General features: G+C 39.9%; 1 protein-coding gene across 5 annotated transcripts in view; it reads left to right on the forward strand.

Annotated features, from left to right (window-relative positions):
* DGKI (diacylglycerol kinase iota) overlaps nucleotides 1-16,696 on the forward strand; it is a 121,082-nt gene that overhangs the window by 81,504 nt on the left and 22,882 nt on the right. For all 5 annotated transcript variants that reach the window (XM_017804885.1, XM_017804881.1, XM_017804882.1 and 2 more), the window contains one exon: nucleotides 9,443-9,468. In XM_017804885.1, the coding sequence (XP_017660374.1) occupies nucleotides 9,443-9,468 (26 nt within the window). The remainder of the gene's footprint in view (nucleotides 1-9,442; nucleotides 9,469-16,696) is intronic.

Below are 16,696 nucleotides of genomic sequence, written 5' to 3' on the forward strand. Positions count from 1 at the left end.
ACTTTGTGGAGTGGAAAGAGCAGACCTATGGTCTCCAGTGACATTAAGGCACTGGAAGAGGGGCTGGATAGATTTACTGGGGTGATAAAGGATGATTGACAGAATGAAAGTATGTATTCTTCTGGGCATACTTTAAGCACTGTTATAAATATAGGGTGAATATTCTCCAGCATGGCAGACTTACAGTCCAAAAAATTTGGAAAAGTAGTGTACCTTGTAGTTTTAGATAATATGTATATCTGTATTTCTGTGTACTTGTTATTATTTGTAAGAGTTGAAGTAAGAAAAAACCTGAAGAACAAAAACCAAAACCCAAACATCCCAGTCCTAGTTTTCTGAGCATTGCACAGGAATAGCAAGCCTGTGTCCATGTGCTCTGTCCCTGCCATAAGGAGCTGCCATCTGCTCAGAGAGGAGAGTGGTTCTTAATGTGTTCTCACTCCGTACCAAGCTGTCTTATCAAAGCCAAAACTAGTGAGCTTCAGAGCCCTGGTACGAAATACAGTCCTGTACATATGTTATACACACATTGGACTACATAGTGTGTTCAAGTTTTCACACTTGGACATCTCATAATATGCATTCAGATTGCATTTTTTAATACCTTGTTCATATTCCTAAGTTCTGTTTTAACAGGCTTGCAAAGAGAATAGAAATGTAGTTTGGAAAAATAAGTGCTCTAAACTATCATGCAGAAGTACTACTTTGCCTGAGTTAACAGTGTCAAACTCAAAAAAGTCAAAGCTTTGCTAATTTTCTCAAATTCTTCAGATATCTTCATGCCTGTGTTTCATCTGTGGCTGAAAACTGGGAAGTGTCAAAACTACCATGCAACAAAAAGCAAAAGACAAAGGATAATTACATGAAAATAGGTCACTTTTTGAGGTTTGCAATTTTAAGTATTTTAAACTTGCAAATTTTAGAGTATTTGGTTGAGACTGGGAACAATATTCTGACATGAGCCTTCACCTGACTCATGGAACGAAAAGTGAGATTTTGCACTGGGGCTACTTGAAAAATTCACTTGTGAGCTGGTTTTGCTTTGTGGAAGTGTGCATGGAAGAGGTTTATGTCTTCTGGAAAACATTGCTTGAAACAGAAAGTACCCATGAACATGGGTTGGGTTTAGTGTTCTTGGGTTGGGGAGAGATTCTCTGGTTCACTTGGGAGCTGCTGAGGGAGTGTGTTTCCCAGGTTGTGTGTCCTGGCATGGCTGCTCTACAGGGAGCTGCCCTTGCTCTTCCATGTCTGGGATGAGTGTCCTAGTCCCTTGGCTGCAGGCTTATATGTCAGGGTGTAGAAGGTAGAGTGTCCTCTTAAGATGCCCACCAAAGGACTTCTTGGGTGAGAGGAGAAACTTCTGCAAGCTTAAAAGCATTCAAATTGTCCTTGCTTGTCTGCTGCTCCTCTGCTCTAGGAAAGGAGCACTAAAACCCACAGCTTTGTCTCCGTAGCTGAGACAGAGAGAGTGTTTAGCAGTGCTGGCACAGAGGTGTGTGCAAGGGAGGGAAATACATGAGGAGTGGGGCCATAACACATAGCCCTGCTGAGGTTCCTGGCAGTGTTGATGCCCATGGGCAAGCAGGGACAGATGGACCTGGCTAAATTATGCCAAGAGCTGAAATCAGAGAGACAGAGGTGGCTTGGAGCCAGTGTAACCCTGACTCCTACATTCCTGTTTCTGTGCCAGGCATCTAAAAGTGCAGCACAAAACCGTATCTGAAACTCCCATTAGAAGTTTTATTCTCCATAAATTAGTCTATAGAAGAAGTGTAAATGGCTTAACAGTTCTGCTCTGCCTAGGACATGGTGTGTTATGCATATTTATTAAGGTTTTTTTTTAATTTTGGGGTCTTCTTTTTTTTAAAGATGGCAAGAAAGTGAAGATTTCTTAGTGCTTAGAACTTTGTGAAAATCAGGCCACTTATTTTTGGACATAATTGCAAGAATTTGTTTCTGAGAGATTCTTGTGTTTCAGGAACTAAATGCTATTTATGAAAAAGTGACTGGTTTGCATTGCTGCAACAAACAGACCATTTAAAGTAGCTTTTAGATTGTTTAGAAACCCAAAGGGGCCCAAAATTATTTGGGTAGTACCTTAGCAGCTGATGTGCTTCACCTCCATCTAAGCCTGAGGGCCAAGTGGAGGTATGTCTTGTGAACCAAATTATATCTGATGTGCTTACATTGTGGCTGTCATGGTGTTGTGGTTAGAAAAATAATTTCTTTCTCTGGGTTAAATAAAAAACAAAAGTCATAGCAAAATGACCTCTGTGTTAATCTTTTCCTGGGAAAAGTAAAAGTCCACTGATTCTTTGCTGAGGAAAGAGGCCAGATGTTTTGTTACCTAATTGCACCTAATACATATTTTTTATTTTCATGCAGAATGCCATGGAAGTGCATAAACCTAGCCCCTTTAGTTCGTGTTCCAGGTATTCTTAATAATGCTCTCTGTCAAACAACATCCATCCCTTGAGAGCCAGTTTGTTGTTTCACCAAAGCATTACATGGTGTGGCTAGGTCTTGCTTTCTTTTAGGGTTAGAGCCACATCAGCTACTGCTTTTCCTTTACCTTTGGCACCTAAACTCATCAAGATGTTGTCAGGTAGGTCAGAGAGGATTTTGAAGATTTAATTCAAATCTGGAAATGGAAGAATAGCATTTCAAAGAAGTTGGGATTAGGCCCTCTTATGTTTTTGCATTCTGCTGAGATACTTTGGTTTCATGTGATGATAAGAGAAAGAAAGGCCAAGAACTTAAAACAAGAAACCGAACCAAAAACCAAAACCAAACAAACTAATCACCCTAGAGTGATCATACTGCTCCTCTGTAAATACCTTCTTTTTCAAGTAAATAACAAGCCAGCTTTCTCAACTATCTTATTCAAGATGAATGTGCTAGAACATTTCTCTATCTGTCTTTCTTTTCCTTTTTTTCTCCTTTTTTTTTTTTTCCTTTGAATTAACCTTAAGCACGTTTGGGTTTGTATCTGATTTTGCAACAAAACTTGTATTCCCTTGTTAAAAAGCAATTCCCAGACAACTCCTCTGGGTGTCAGTACAACTTCAGGTATAGCTGTATTGTGGTGTTCCAAACCTTCATTAAAGTATTCCACAGTGGACAGAGAAATGGTAAGAGATAAAAAGTTAGATAGTAATGAGAAAAGACGTGACAACAAAAGGGACACAGGCATGCCTTAGACCCAGCAAGGAATACATCTGAGCTGCCCTGGTTTCCTTAAGAAGCACTGAGTTATATTCCATATGTTGGACTGTTTGTGAACAGCCTGAGTGCAGGTAGACACTGAGGCTGTCCAAGGAAGTCACAGAGAGGCTAGAAAGAATATGGATCTTTGCCTTTAGCAGAATTAGAAAAAATTAGGCTCTCCAGAGTGTTGTTGTAGGTTACAGGATATGTCCAAACAGATTTCTGCAAAATAATAAATAACTTGAACAGAATTTCTTAGATTCAGGGAGCATAGCTGGTCAGCATTTTCCCATGTGCGTGAGACAGTATGGCTATTGTCTATGAGAAATATTTGAGAAGAAAGAATGACAGGAAAAGCAGAATAGTAAAAATAGAAAGCTTTGCAGAGAGACTCGAAGAACTGCAAAAAATTTGGGTTGGGAAGGACCCCTGAAGGTCATCTAGTACGAATCCTCATTCAAAACAGATCCAGCTAGATGAAGTTGTTCAGAACCTTGTCCAGATGAATTTTGAATATCTGCAAAACTGGAGATTCAATAATCTCTCTGCACAGCCTCTTCCTCTGTTTGATCATCCACATGGTAAATTTTTTTTCCCTAGCATCCAATCTGAATTTCCCATATTGCTTCTCCTCTTCTTTCTTGTCTTCTTTATACCTTCCCATTAAGTAGTTGAGGGCAGCAATTAGATTTTCCTCAAACTTTCTCTTCTTACTGAATGAACCCAACTCCCTCAGCCTCTCCTCATATGTCTCTCCTCACATACCCTCACCATCTCTGCAGCCCTTTTTGGAACTCAGTCCAGTTTGCCAATGTCTGTCTTGTTCTAAAGTCTCACAAGCACTGAGTAGAGGGTCAAAAATCACTTCCATCTGCCTTATGGCTGTGCTTTTGCAATTCCAGCTCAGTGTGTCACTGGCCTTTGCTGACACAGGAAACTCTGCTGATGTACGTTCAACTTGTACACTGCTAACATTATGCATCCTTTTCTGAAAAGCTGTTTTTAGCTGTTAGACCTCCCAACCTGTCTTATTGCATGAGTTTATTCCTCCTGAGGTGCAGGGCTTTGCATTTGCATTTCATGAATTTGCTAGCTTGCTGTATTTCTCCAGCCTGTGATGGTCACTCTGAGTTGGGAACGTATAGGGTCAAAGTGTGAGGAAGGTCCCAGTAATTCTTAGGCTTTTCTTTGTCTTCGGGTGCCAGGGCAGGAAATGGCCATGCCCAAACTGAGCATGATCTGGTCAGGGACCAGGAAAGCAAGCAGTTCTGCCTTTCTACCAGTAAAATATGATACACTGTCTGCAGCTGGGTCTGCAGGGGACTCATAATCCCAGAGGCGTTGATACAGATAGCTGAATGAGAGGGTTTCCTCAACTTTATTTTAAAAATACTTAATGTGCTAAAAATTTTCTTCATTTGCAATCAGGGAATATGTGAATAAATCCCAAGAGGAATGCCACTTTTGATTCTGAGGAGATGTACATGTAAAATGAGAAGGAATGGGTTTAATCTGACAGCTCTTCCTCTCCCCTCATCATAGACAGCTGTTGTCAGACTGAATTAGAAAGTTTGCAGAAATACATTGCTTAAGCAGGAAAAAAGGGGAATGTTCATAAAACCCTGCAGAATCTGCACACAGATTGTTATTTGGCCCTTAAATATTAAATGACTGGTTTTAAATAGGCCTGGTGCAGATGGGTTTTGCCACAGGTTTATTGATTAAAATAGCTGCTTTACATCAGCTCTAAGTTTGTTTCTCCAGAGGCTTTTGTCTTCATAAATAATGTACCCATTTGCTGAAATTTTGTTAGAACTCATCTGCTGAAGACTGGCTGTATATTTCTAGGTTGCTAAGCCTCAGTTGACTAGGCTCAAAATTGTGACAGTCCCTGCACTTACCTTCTTAGAAATGAACATTTCTTCTCCTACCCAGCTAGTGCTGATCAAATCTAGTGCTTGCACATTAGAGAGTGCACTTGGAAACAGCTCTGATTGTGTTTGGCTGTTTGGGAAAGGCTTGTATGATACAGAAGGCTGCCTTGGCTATACTGAGGATTAGATTTTTCCAGCGATTCATCCAAATGCTGTAAGAGGAAGTGGAAAAATGTCAGTGAGCGTTGGATTGGACCATTAATTTTGAAGCCTGTTTTAGATGGGCATGTCTCATGCCTTCAGTGTTTTAAGACTTCCAGTTTGCTGAATGTGTCTAGTGTGTGTATGATTAGGGTCTTTTTATGCTATTATTATAGCTTTTTTATGCCTTTCTAAATAAGTGTACCTCGTTTTCTAGGAGATGCTTGTGCATTTTGTGTTATGTTCCAAGAGTGTTTCTTTGCTTGTATAGGGGGTGGTGGAACAGATAATGCACAGCTTCCCCTTGCAGACTAAGGCTTGCAAGTTCTGTTATCCCTCTGACTAGAGTTTGCCACTCTGCAACAGGAGAACACTACTGCAGAACCCATAAGAAAGGAGGTCTATGACAGCATGGAAAGCAAACATAAGTGTTAACATGCTTATCTTCCTCCTCCCTTCCCTATCATAGAAATATTTGTCTTTGCTTTAACTATCCACTACTACAATAGCTGTTCATTAAACCAGAGCAAGAGGAAGGTCAGATTAATGCCTTCAATGAAAACATGAGAAAATATCATTGTTGGTAGAAGAGCTAATTGAATTTCATGCATCTGGAAATGTAGCCAGTCACAGACAATCTGGCCTGTCTTTACTCTTGGGAAGATGGTAAGCCTTTCTTTCTACAAGTTAATTTTACACCAAGACAAAACCAGAAAAAACTAACAGTTGATACCAAGAACAGGATATTGCAGGGCCTGAACTTTTGCCTGAATATTTTTTCTGTTTTGTTTAACCAAATGAAAATCTCTTCAAGATGTCATTTGGCAAAGTGTTTTGACCCAGGTGAGATCACAGATCTTGACAGTATATTAGTTTTTCCTGAAGTATCTCTGACTTGCCTCTTATTTTTTTAAGGCCTGGAAGTCGTGAGAATGATAACTTGCTTCTTTATGACAGTAAAACACACAGCTAGAATCATACTAGGAGGGTAGCTGACAGGCACTAGATAGATGGTTACTCTGTGGATGTTAGCAGCTGAGAATCTCCCTTCTTGGGACACCTGTCTGGTGACCAGTGCTGCCACAGTATGTCTCTAACACTTCTTACAGACCTGAGAGAAAGATGTGTGACCGGAAATATGAGCATCCACTGGATTTTTTTTCCTGTCAGGAAAGCCCCCTGTGACTGTGGAGTGAGTGTATGTGGTTTAGAGCAGGTCATTACACTTTCTTTCTTTCCTCCCTTAGAGCCTGTCATGAGCATGGGGTAGACTAGTCAATGCATAAAATGCCCAACACTATTAGTATGAACTTTTCAGCAGTCTCACTTCCTTCCATTATGGCTATGAGCAAGAGTCCCCATAGTGTAGTTAGGCCAATATTTGAGCAGTTAGGAAAGCCTCCCCCATGTTAAATTGTATGGCCTGGAACTGTAGGAGGATGTTGAAAGTCTTCCCCACTCTTTGCCAAAATACTTCATGCTTGTAGTGGAACAAAGAAAGCCTAGTTTATTGGGGTTGAACTTCTGGTGTCTCCAGTGGTGGAAGCTCTCGTTGAGGCTTTTCCTGTGGTTGAGGTGTTCAAAACCTCTCTTTGTGGCTTTACCACTACATCAGAAAGTTTGAGCTTATGCTAATGTGTTTCCTTGTGAAAGCAGATATCGACTCTCTAGCCCCTCTGTTAACAATGGATAACAGGAGCCAGCAAGCTCAGAGTTTGTTAGGGTGAGACAGGGAGGTGCATATGTACATATCAAGAGGCTGTGGTTTTATAAACCTTATTTTCTCAGGATGCCAGGCTACAGGGTTCCAAAATATGCTTGATGAATCCTTTCAACTGAAACCACTGATAGTAGCATCAGTAATAGTGTTAGATATCTTCCTGTTCAAACATTGTGTTCAAGGCATACAACTAAGTAGCATCGCAGTAATATATTAAAAAATATATAATAATTTTAGGCACACTAAATATGGATAAATATGTTTTTCTTCCTTCCTTTCAATCAATGTTTTAATTGAAAAGGCAGTGGTGTTTTAATACCATCTTTCATGTTGTTGATGCTTTAAGGAACTAATGACACCTGTTTTACCAAGCATAAAGAGCCAAATTATAGGATAATGTGTACTGGTTATTTTATTGTTTCAAATAAAGATCCGAAAGGTGATGAAACTGTGCAATTAAGAAACAAAACAAAGGAATAAATTCTGCTGATGCTGTGGGATACTGCATTAGCAATGGGTGGAGAGTTAGGTAGGATACATTAGCTAAGGAACCTGGCATGACTCCTGCATGTAAAAATATTTTTAAGTGCCTAAAAATTTCCATCACTTGTTATGACCCATTCTGCACTGTTTAACCTTGTAGGAAACACTGTGTGTTGAGTTTTGATCTTCAGAAGGGCTGCTACTAGAGATTGTGGACGAAGGTGTGTAACTAACTGGTCAAAGCAGTGGGACACTCCTAGTTATGTGTGCTAAATCCTCCAATTACCTGCATTTCTGCTGTACTTCCACAGACACGGCTGAACTGCAAAGGCAGAGCTGCCCTGGTTGGCAGCAGAGCAGGATGCATGCCTAGGATGTTCAGTAGCAATCAGAGACTTTAATGGCTGTAGAGGACTAATTAATTCTGATCCATACAGACACATTGGCTTCTTGTGCAGTCAGAATCTCAATTAGGCAATCAAATTTTTTCCTTTCACAGTGACCATTGCTCCAGCTGTGCTGTAACTCTTTCCTCTCTGTATTTCCAAATCTTTCTCTTTTTTAAAGCAAAGAAAATGGTATACTTTGTCAGGAAAGTTTCCTTCTTTTCTTTCCATTTGTTCTGTTTGCATCTATCTAGATATTTGCGTATCTGCTTCTAATGTTCTGTGATCCCTCAACCTTCTTTTTCAGACCCTTGTTCTGAAATGAGATCATGACTCCTTCCTCAGCTTCTTTATTCCTCCAACCCAGGGTTTCTAACCCTTCTTTTCCCCCCTCCAACCCTCAGCCCCTGCTGAGTCAGTTAAATATACATATGCTCTTTTCCCCTTTGTTCCTTCTTTTCCCTTCACCCCTCTGCGGCTGCTTTTTTTATGTCAGCTTTGATCTGTTTGTTGGCAACACTAACATTTTTAAATCCTTTGTAATTTGTTATTTTTGTACATTGTTGTAAAATTAAATATCTTGGAAAGGAAACATGGGTTGCCCCATTCACTGCAGGAACAAACTCATTGTTACCTGGACGGGAAGGCTATGTATGTAACTGAATCTGTACTGGGGAAGTGCTGAGGCAATGGTCCAGTCCACTGCATGCTATCAATCTGGTTTAAATAATGAAGGTATATCCCATAATCATCTATACAGTTAGGCCCAGTTTTGCTAAGCCAGGATACTGCAGCAAAAGGGAAAATGAAGGGTCAGTACTTAAGCCTCTTTATGTTCCTTTGTTGTGGGTGGTGACCAAAACCATGAGAAGCCTGATCCTTAGTGATGAGAACTGTGACACAAATCCCTGGAATTCAGTGAGGTTCTTCAGTTTATCAGCAGGGGCACTGAGAGGTCCCTCATGTTTTAAAACCCTTCACTCTCTTGAAGTATTATCAGAGGCTTTATCCACCAATTAGGGTATCCTATAACTTGTGTTGCTGCTGGTATGTTTCTGTACCTACATCTGTTCCAGACCTTTTTTTTTTTATTTTTTTATCTGTTCTGTTGCTTTTGTGAAGATGACATTAACTGTTATGAATTATGACTAGTGTTTTATGCAAGCCACTACACTGACTTATGGCAAAAAAAAAAAAACAAACCCACTGTAATGACTGTGAGTTCCTGCTGAGATGTAATTTCCTTGACCACCCTTAGTTGAGAGGTTTTCTCCTGGCAGTGACAGTAGTAGATGAGGTTTTTGCCAAGTATCTACAGACACTCTTGGCATCGGTCCTCAGGGACATGACTCCATATGGTCACTCTGGCCTGCAGAACCTGCTGCTAGATTAGGTCTCTGTCCTTTTCAGCTCTATTTTTTTTTTTGCCAGATGCCTTTCAATCCTCTCTTATAAGAAATAAAAAATAAAAACTTCAAATTAGTCCATATCCCATTCCCTACACTGAGACTGAACTTTATTTGTGGCCTTTTTTTACCAAAGATTGACTGGATTTTGTTGTTTTGTTCCAGGTCACCAGTTTCTTCAGAAGATCAAGGTAAGATCTGTTTTATTGATACTAATGATGTATTAAAAATAAGACCAAAGAATAGCTAGTAAGCTATATTTTAACACCCTCATGGTGGAGAAAAATGACTTTGTAAAAATGAAACTTTGATCTTGATCAAACTTTGCTCACCCCTAGACATTAAGTGCTTGATCATTTAGTTGATTTAGTTGGGACTGACAGAAGTTAAGCCAGTGTTATTTGTGAAATCAGTCTTACTTAATCAAATGGAACAATTGCAAGCATTTACAATTTATTCACCCAACTGTACAGGGCTTTACCTATGGAAAATGATGTGTGGGCTTAAAGGAAAATGTATGTTTTTTTGTAAAGATAAGTGCCTCTTTTATAACTCTTATAGGACGGCATCTTTGTAGCTGCAAGGAGAGTCTATTATGCTTTAAAGTCTTGAACACACATTATCTTGTGTTACCAGTAAAGTGAGTTTGGTAGGACAGTACAGAATTTAGCACAGCTAGGAGCTTCTACATGTAAAAATCTTATGGCTTAAAGTAGCAAGTGCTGCAGGTTATGGTAATATGCTTGCACAGAAGGAGACTGAAGGATCTGATCTTTACCTATGGACTGAAGAGGGAGTTTGAGGTAATTAACTGGTTAATAATTTGACCAACTTAGGTTCTTAGAGCTAGGTGTTATAAACATCCCTCTACAGTACATTAAAGTGTGGTTGCATTGGTACTGAAATCAAGACACATACTGTAAGGGGGGTGGTAATTGCATTGGCAGAGTTGCATAAGGAAGGGAGGGGAAAAAAAAGGAGGCTGACTGCAAGGAGAAAGTTCATCATGTAAATCTGAACTGGGAATGCTATTTTGGGCCTAAAAAGAAATAAATATCTATTTTCTTCTGGCGTTCAATTTGTATGCAGTCATACAGTCCGCAAGTTTTCTAGCCAATGTAATAAGTATTATTCAAGAAAGGTCCAGATGGGAATAGTAAGGACTGTTGCAAATGGAGATGTAAGGAAGTCTGAGCCTGGAAGCATGTCACTGAACTATGTTAACTTGGAATGTGGAGTGACTAGTTAAGTATCAACCTAAATTAGCCTTGGCTCCAGCCAAGAGCTTTTTAGTCCAGTATAGTGGCTGTCAAATATATTGTCATTAATAAATTCTCTTTCATCTCCTTGACAAGTTCTTTTTTAGTAAAGAAAGATACAAAGAAAGCCATAAAAATGGACAAACATATAAACCCAAAGATACATATAGCCCATCTATTCCATTCCTAGTGTCTGATAGCAGTGGATCACCTGACAACTAAGAATATGAGACTGGCAGAAGTATACAGGTTTAATTTCCTGGTGTAGCCTATTAGCTTCCTATGATTTGCAGCTCATTGATTTTGTGAAGCAGATGGAGTTTTCCTGTTTAATAGTTCATCTGCTTTTTACCATGACCGTAGTACAGGAGACTTGTGAGAAGTTAACAACATACCTCATGTCTCCAACCCTCAGAGGAAAGTTGAAATCATTATGGTCTAATATACTATTTCAGGACCTGGATTCAAGCTGCATTTCAGTGCATAAGCTTGTTAGTGATAGGCTGGTCTTGCTTTTTCATTTCCCTTGAATTTATTCTATTGCTTCATTTTTATCTATTAATGGAGCAACAGACAGTGTATATATATCTCTTTGCGAGTCTTTAAAGTTTAGTCTTTTCTGCTGCCGTAATGCTTTCCTTCTTTCCACAATTTTTATGCTATTCTAGTTTTTTCACAAAACCTTCCTGTTTGCCATCTACCATCTGCTGCCAGGGTCTGGCTTTTCGGGTTTGATCAACATCTCTGAGTAGCCTCTTCCTTCCCTTTTTTCCTTTTCTCTCATAAGAAACCTCCTCTTAAATGTAGAGTGAAAGACATATGTTCCCTTGACTAATTAGTGATACTGCTAGTTATTAGATGTTTTGTGACCATGGAGTATCTAGCTAAACTTGTCATCCATGTGTAGGAGCTTCTCTCAAACACAAAAGATTTCCCATGTCCCGGTGACTTTTCAGATAGAGAGGTCCAATGCTTGAATTTTCTTCACTGTGCCACATACAGACCATGTGTTAGTATTGAGCACAGTATTAGAAGGAAAATGTGATAAAAGGGCTTTAGCATGGGTTTTTTTAGAACCTAGATGCTTCTCAGTCCACTGAGACTGCATGTGTGGAACGTCTCAAATTAGTCTTAAATTTCAAATCTCTTACCTAAACAAAAAAGAGAGGGTCCACGAGAGAGCCGAAAACTTATCTCTGAATTGCCTGTCTTTTATAGTGTTTATGCAGACGTCTCCTGGTATATTGTTCTTGGAGTATGTATCCTGGAATCAATTTTGAGACTTCTATTTTCATTAATAATCAGTGCTCAACTGTGTGCCTATTCAATATGTTAAACACTTATGTAGTTTTATAAGGCAGTAATGCTTTGGGGTACACAATGGTTCAAGATCCAACTGTAGAATAATGTACCTTCACAGGTATCACTCTGTGTCCTGTGTTACAGCTCCTCTTCTTACTGTGGGACACCATTCTAATGCTGATTTTCTGATGATGTGATATTGATAATTTCTGAGAAAAGGCACTTTCTCTGTCGTCTTGGATCTAGTTCTAACCTTCCACTTGGTTCCTGATCCTTGTTTTGTCTGCTTTAATATTCAGTCCTCTTTTCTTCTTCTACTATTTCTCCGTGTTTTTTCCTTCTTTCCATCATCTTTGTCCCATTGACCATGATGTTGCATTCTGCGTAGATTCTTGCATTGTGCTCCTCCATTTGGTTTCTGAATGTCCTGAATCACCTCCAGTGTGGACTGCCTGCTTCAAGTACTAGTTGCAAACAGTAGCTGTAGCATCTGTAGTGTACTAACAGACTTGCTACCAGAATTAGCATCTAATGTGAGTGGCACTTCCATTAATCCCTGACGGGACAATGCATTGTGCTGTCTTGAAAAGTGGATGAGGATAAAGCACCATCTGTCTGAGACTGGGCATCTATTGAACAATTGTAACAGCACACAATGCTCCTTGTTGTGGACACGTGTTAAAGGCACCCTTATCAGTTACAAAACAGAGCCATTTTAATTGGCACAGAAAGGGAAACAGTACTGCTAGAAAATGCCAAACTTCAAAAGAAAAAATGCCCAAAATGTCTTAGAGATTTTAAAAGTTTTGTGTCTTTGTTCTTGGTACAGGTAGTTAGGAAACAGATAAGTAAAGAGTGAAATCTCTCATCTTATTTCCTTTTGTTTTTTTAATTAAAAAAAACCCCGCCAACCAAATGAAACACAAAAGGAGCAGACAAACCCCCTAACCCTCAAATTCTCTAACTGATTGACAAAATGATACAAGCCAAGTAAATACCAAAGCAGAGTAGTTTAGACAGGGGATTGGAGGGATGACTCTGAAGAATGACATGGAGGAGGAACCTGTTCAGTCACAGAGGCCTTGGTGCAGTTACATGCCCTGCAACCCTGGAAGACAGTGGTCTTCTTTGGGTGTTGGGATTAGCAGAGACTCAACAATGGGCAAGTGTCAGGGCCACAGAAGACCTGGTGGATGGCATGAGGGAGGGCCATGCAATTGATCTGTTAGTTAATGCTACCACCTGCTGTATTTTCACTTTTTAAAAATCCTGGCCATATGCTCAGGAGGTTTGAAACTGTTGGAGGTTATTTCATCCATTGTTTCTAGAGCAGGTATGGTAATGTGAGGGGAATGCAGACTCTTAATGCATTGCCTGGCTAGTGCACAGTCGTTGTCTGATTATTGTTAGGTGAATTGTTGAGGGTTTACCAAACCCTTCCTTCATCCTGTACCTTTCAGTGCTGCACTGTACATTACATGTACACTAGACTGTGCCCTGCCTGCTCCTCTTCACAGCCACCATGTAGAAATTTGCCTACAAATTTTCCACTGCTAATGTATTAAATAACAATATATTTTACATTATCTTTGGCCTAACTTTATCTGGCCAAATTTGCCTTATCTCTGCTAATCTGTGTGATTGAGTTGGCTCTTCTTCATCATGATGTAAGCAGTTGAGGGAAACAGTCTTAAAAAGAGTACAGTGAGTTCCATTTCCATTTCAATTATTCTGAAAAAAATACCAGCAAGCTCTTGAGTGTTGCTATTAATGGTGTAGGGACATTGGCATGCTATTCATCTAATGGCAACTTGGAGCTGATGCTGCTCAATACTTGTTTGTCTAACTTCAAACAGAAGAACCTTGCCTTTGATGGAATTACTCAGTTTTAAGTAGCTATACTAATGCACCTCAAGTAGCAGTCAACCAGAGCTTAATCCTTATGCATCTGAGTTGCATTCTAATCTGGAGACTAGAGGTTTCAAATATTTATGTCACTGCTCTCTTTCTCATTTCTCTATGAACCCGTGACACTGGGCTTTTTGCCTTGTTTGCTTTCAGCAGACATGTATTTTTTTTATGGTTTTTCGCTGCATCAGCATAATTTCTGTGATTAAACTCAGGGTTTCTGGTTTTTCTTTTTTTTTTTTTTTTTCTGGTGCAATAGATTCAAAATTCATGAAGATAGGATACAAATGAGAAATTAAAACAAGAGGTGAATATATTCAATGGAGAAATTTTGGAGAGAGTTAGTTATTACAAAATAATAATATTATTCAAGAGATTAAGGTAAGGGATGGGTTTTCTGCTTGAAAAGACAGATAGCGACACTGAAAGATCTTTCAGATTCTGACAGGTGGTGGCTTCATGCTGATACTTAGTATCCAGCCTGGATATCCTACACTTAGAAGGGATTTGTGTAGAGCTGGGAGTGCATTAGAAGTGAAGTGAGTTTGTAACAGTGACATCCAAATTAGCCTCTATTAGAAAAAAATTCCACAGCAAATGCTTGACCCAGGTTCAAACTGGAAGTTTGAGGTGAGAGGTTTAATTCTGTCTCTAGATGTCCCTCTGGATTGAGAGAGCTGCTATGTGAATTAAAAGGAAGAGAGTGATCAAGTGCGTGAATGGAAGGCAGTGGCAGCTCCATCCCATACAGGAAAATGCTTTTCTGTGCCATGTCTGCTCCTGCCTTGAAGACAGAATGTCCTGTGCACTGTGGTATTTGCTCCAGTGCTGTCTGCTGCATTAAAGAGAGGAAGTCTGAACCCGTGCAAGGAGGAAAATGGTTGTAGGAGCCTCAGAAAATAGCACAAGAATGGATAACACTCCTGTTTCTCCTAGTGGCCTGTGGGAACACAGGCTGCACTGTCTTAACTTCCTTTCTTCTTTATGGAGCCACTGTTCACTAGTCTTGCTAGTCATAGTCTGCAAAGGGATGTTCTCAAGAGTTTTGAGGCCTCCTGCCACACTGAATAAAAGGACAAGCAGGGTGCTATGAATGAACCCAAACATCTCAGTGCTGGTAGAACTGAAAAAATAAAAATAATGAATTGCTATTTGGAGCACCAGATACCTTCAAAAGAGAGAGCTGAGAAGCTGTATGGGTGATGTTGGAGGCGTTTACCTAGCAACAAATTGCGATGTCTTGGAATGCTTCCTCTGAACAATTCAAAGACAGTACAGTGGGATGTACTGCACTGCAGGTATTCCTTTTGATTAATTAGCCACTTTGGGAAGAAAGCCCTCCTGGACAGTGTTTTGAAAGTGTGTCTGTGGTCAGCTGAGCCAACAATATACTCAGGGATCTGCTCTGGGTTTGTTCATTTGCTTCTCAGCAGAGGCTGGTATTGATGCAGACCCAAGGTACCCATAGCAAGAGGAAGCGTTCTGCGAAAGCACATCTCTAGGGCTGAGGCAGATCCTCTCTGAACAAAACCTTTAAAAGGTGCCTACACCCCACCTTTCATCATATCCAAGCAGCCTGAGGGGTCAGTAGGCAGCTGGGAGGGAGACATCTGGCCGATGTGGGCATCTGAATGAGTAATAGATGAAAACAGAGAAACATTTCTTTCCAGATGGCCACTGCCATTATCCTTTTCCCCTCTGGAGGAAGTAGGAGTAAGGAGTGTGTTGTCTGAATCAGAGCACCTGTTTTCAAGCAAAAGCTGTGTGTAACCTTGCAACCTACTTTACTCCTGTTTTTTGTTTCTGATGGAGGTTGCTCATGGTCATATTAGAGTGGCAATCACTTCACCCAGTGAAGACTCTGGCTAGAAAAAATATTCTTGAACAGACTTTCAGATGATTTAGTCTTATTGTGAAGCCCTAGCTTTAGGAAGAGTTACTTGGATATTGCCAGGCAAAGGAACTGCAGCCAGTGTTGCAGCGACAAAAAACTTCAAGGAGTGTGCTAAGAGTGCCTGTGATGGTAATGGTTCACCAAGTCAGGGAAGAGGGAGGAACAGTGTGACCCACAATGTTCTTTTTTTTTTTTTTTTTTGGCTGTCCTTTTTATTTTTAAATTAAAAATAAACCATTGCTTAATTATTTTACCTAGAATTCTCTTTCTGCCAAAGTTGTGCCACTCCATTGATAAACTGTCTGCATTAGTCAGCCAAAGTCTTCCCTGCCTTGTGTTCTCACTTCATCAGAGACATTTTCTTCTACCACATCACTCCTGAAAATGACATTAATTGTTCTTGTCTTGGCTTAAAAATAAAATGGGTGGAAGCGAAAAGGAAAGAAAAAAAGTGATGATGTGTGCCAGATGGTACTTAGTTTATCTGCAACTGTTCTTTGGGGGTCTGAACTATTTACAAAGGAAGTACTTTTTCTTTATCATCCTTTCCTTTTGTAAATCTGAGTTAAATGGTCTTGCAGAAAAAGTTCAACATTAGGGTCCGAATACTTCCACTCCTAACTATCAACTGCATTCTCAGCTCTACACCAGTGCCACATAAACAATTCAGGTTGGACTCTTAATTGGCATCAAAGTAGCTTTAAACTAGTCTGAGTGAAAATGGGGCTTTAAAGGCAGCTTGAGTGTAATTTACATCTGCTTTGAAAGCCTTTTTATCCTTCCACAGTTGTATGAAGGGACTTCTGTGTAAGTGAGAATTTAGCCTTTCTTTCCCTTCAGCAAGCATGTGTGACTATTCTTACTTCCCCCCCCCCCTCTAAACAGTGGCTTGGTGCTATTGTTTGAATTTAAAATTCTTAAAAGGTAAGGTTCATAATCTGTATCTCTAACCATCTAAGTAATGGGTGATTTTTTTGTACGTTAAAATTTTTGCCTTATTCCCAAGTTAGGCAAACAGGTGCAATCAAAACTGTGTCAGTTCTCTTCTTTGAATCT

This window comes from Lepidothrix coronata, unplaced genomic scaffold (genome assembly GCF_001604755.1).
Source record: "Lepidothrix coronata isolate B3197 unplaced genomic scaffold, Lepidothrix_coronata-1.0 Scaffold10, whole genome shotgun sequence".
Lineage (NCBI taxonomy): Eukaryota > Metazoa > Chordata > Aves > Passeriformes > Pipridae > Lepidothrix > Lepidothrix coronata.